The sequence below is a fragment of the Cyprinodon variegatus genome, unplaced genomic scaffold (genome assembly GCF_000732505.1).
Source record: "Cyprinodon variegatus isolate N-32 unplaced genomic scaffold, C_variegatus-1.0 Scaffold550, whole genome shotgun sequence".
Taxonomy (NCBI): domain Eukaryota; kingdom Metazoa; phylum Chordata; class Actinopteri; order Cyprinodontiformes; family Cyprinodontidae; genus Cyprinodon; species Cyprinodon variegatus.
Genome location: NW_015151003.1, coordinates 355,914 through 356,931, shown reverse-complemented (window position 1 = coordinate 356,931; position 1,018 = coordinate 355,914). Strand labels below are relative to the sequence as shown.

The 1,018-nt window shown below is 38.8% G+C and overlaps 1 protein-coding gene across 1 annotated transcript in view; it reads right to left on the bottom strand.

Annotated features, from left to right (window-relative positions):
* Positions 1-237, bottom strand: part of LOC107095471 (mast cell protease 1A-like) — a 1,626-nt gene extending 1,389 nt beyond the window's left edge. The window contains exon 1 of the mRNA XM_015391586.1: positions 95-237. Coding sequence (XP_015247072.1) covers positions 95-152 — 58 coding nt within the window. The 5' untranslated portion in view covers positions 153-237. The remainder of the gene's footprint in view (positions 1-94) is intronic.
* Between the last annotated feature and the right edge of the window lie 781 nt (positions 238-1,018).

Here is a 1,018-nt window from a genome sequence, read left to right as displayed (position 1 = left end):
TGACATTTTAAAACTGGCATCCGATGAATCAAAAAGAAGTTATACATTAGATAAATATATGCATAGGTTTGATACTAGCATAAAATGCACTCACCTTGACTATTTAAAGCAAGCACAAGTACCACCAATACCAAGTTGCAGTATATGCACATGATGATTTTGCAATCTGAGCTGTCGTCAAGGAGTAGCAAAAAAAAATCTCTTGCTGTTTCTACTCTTTATACGCTTCCTCTCATGTAAGGGATGATGATGTTCTTGTCTGTTTTGCATATGCAGTCATACAGCTCTGACCCACATTGAAGCTGTATCACCTCTAGAGGTTGGAAAAAAAACATCTCCTTATAAAACAAACTTTTTTAAAAAGAGGATTGATTGTTTGCAGTGAAAGTGACTCGTCATAAATGTTAATGAGGATATTATCATTAAAAAAATGGGATTGTAAATATGAGAAATTTCCTTTAGTTAAACCATCTACATTGATTTCAATTAACTACTAAAACATGTTCAATACAAAGGAAGGTAAAAAGATGAATTTCAATGTATGCTGCTGGCGAAAAGCCAACCATGTTTTTCTTTAGCCAGTGTATTTGTTATACTTTGGTTATTGTTTTGGATTAGAACTAATTACACACACACAATTGTGCATTTCTTTTAGTAACTCTTAAGTCACTAGTCAGCACCATAACTAATTCCAAATGCTGCCGCTGATTATGCCCAATCCCTCCTGCCCTGGCTACAACATTCTGGCCAGCTGCTAGCCCTGTCTGACCTTCATGGCAGTTGCAAGCCGTGTCTGAACTTTTGGGCAGGTGCAAGCTATGTCTTTCCTTTTGGACATTTAAAGGCCACTTCCAAACTTCTAGTCAAGAGGTCTTCAACAGGGGGTCAGCGTGTTAGGAATCCAGTTTGTGTGGTCTGTTTTTGTGGTTGTTTGTGTGTTTTTTTCCCTCCACCACCAGGTGGTGCCCTGTCCTCATTGGCCCTCCCTGCACACCTGCGGCTCATTGGACCATTATCT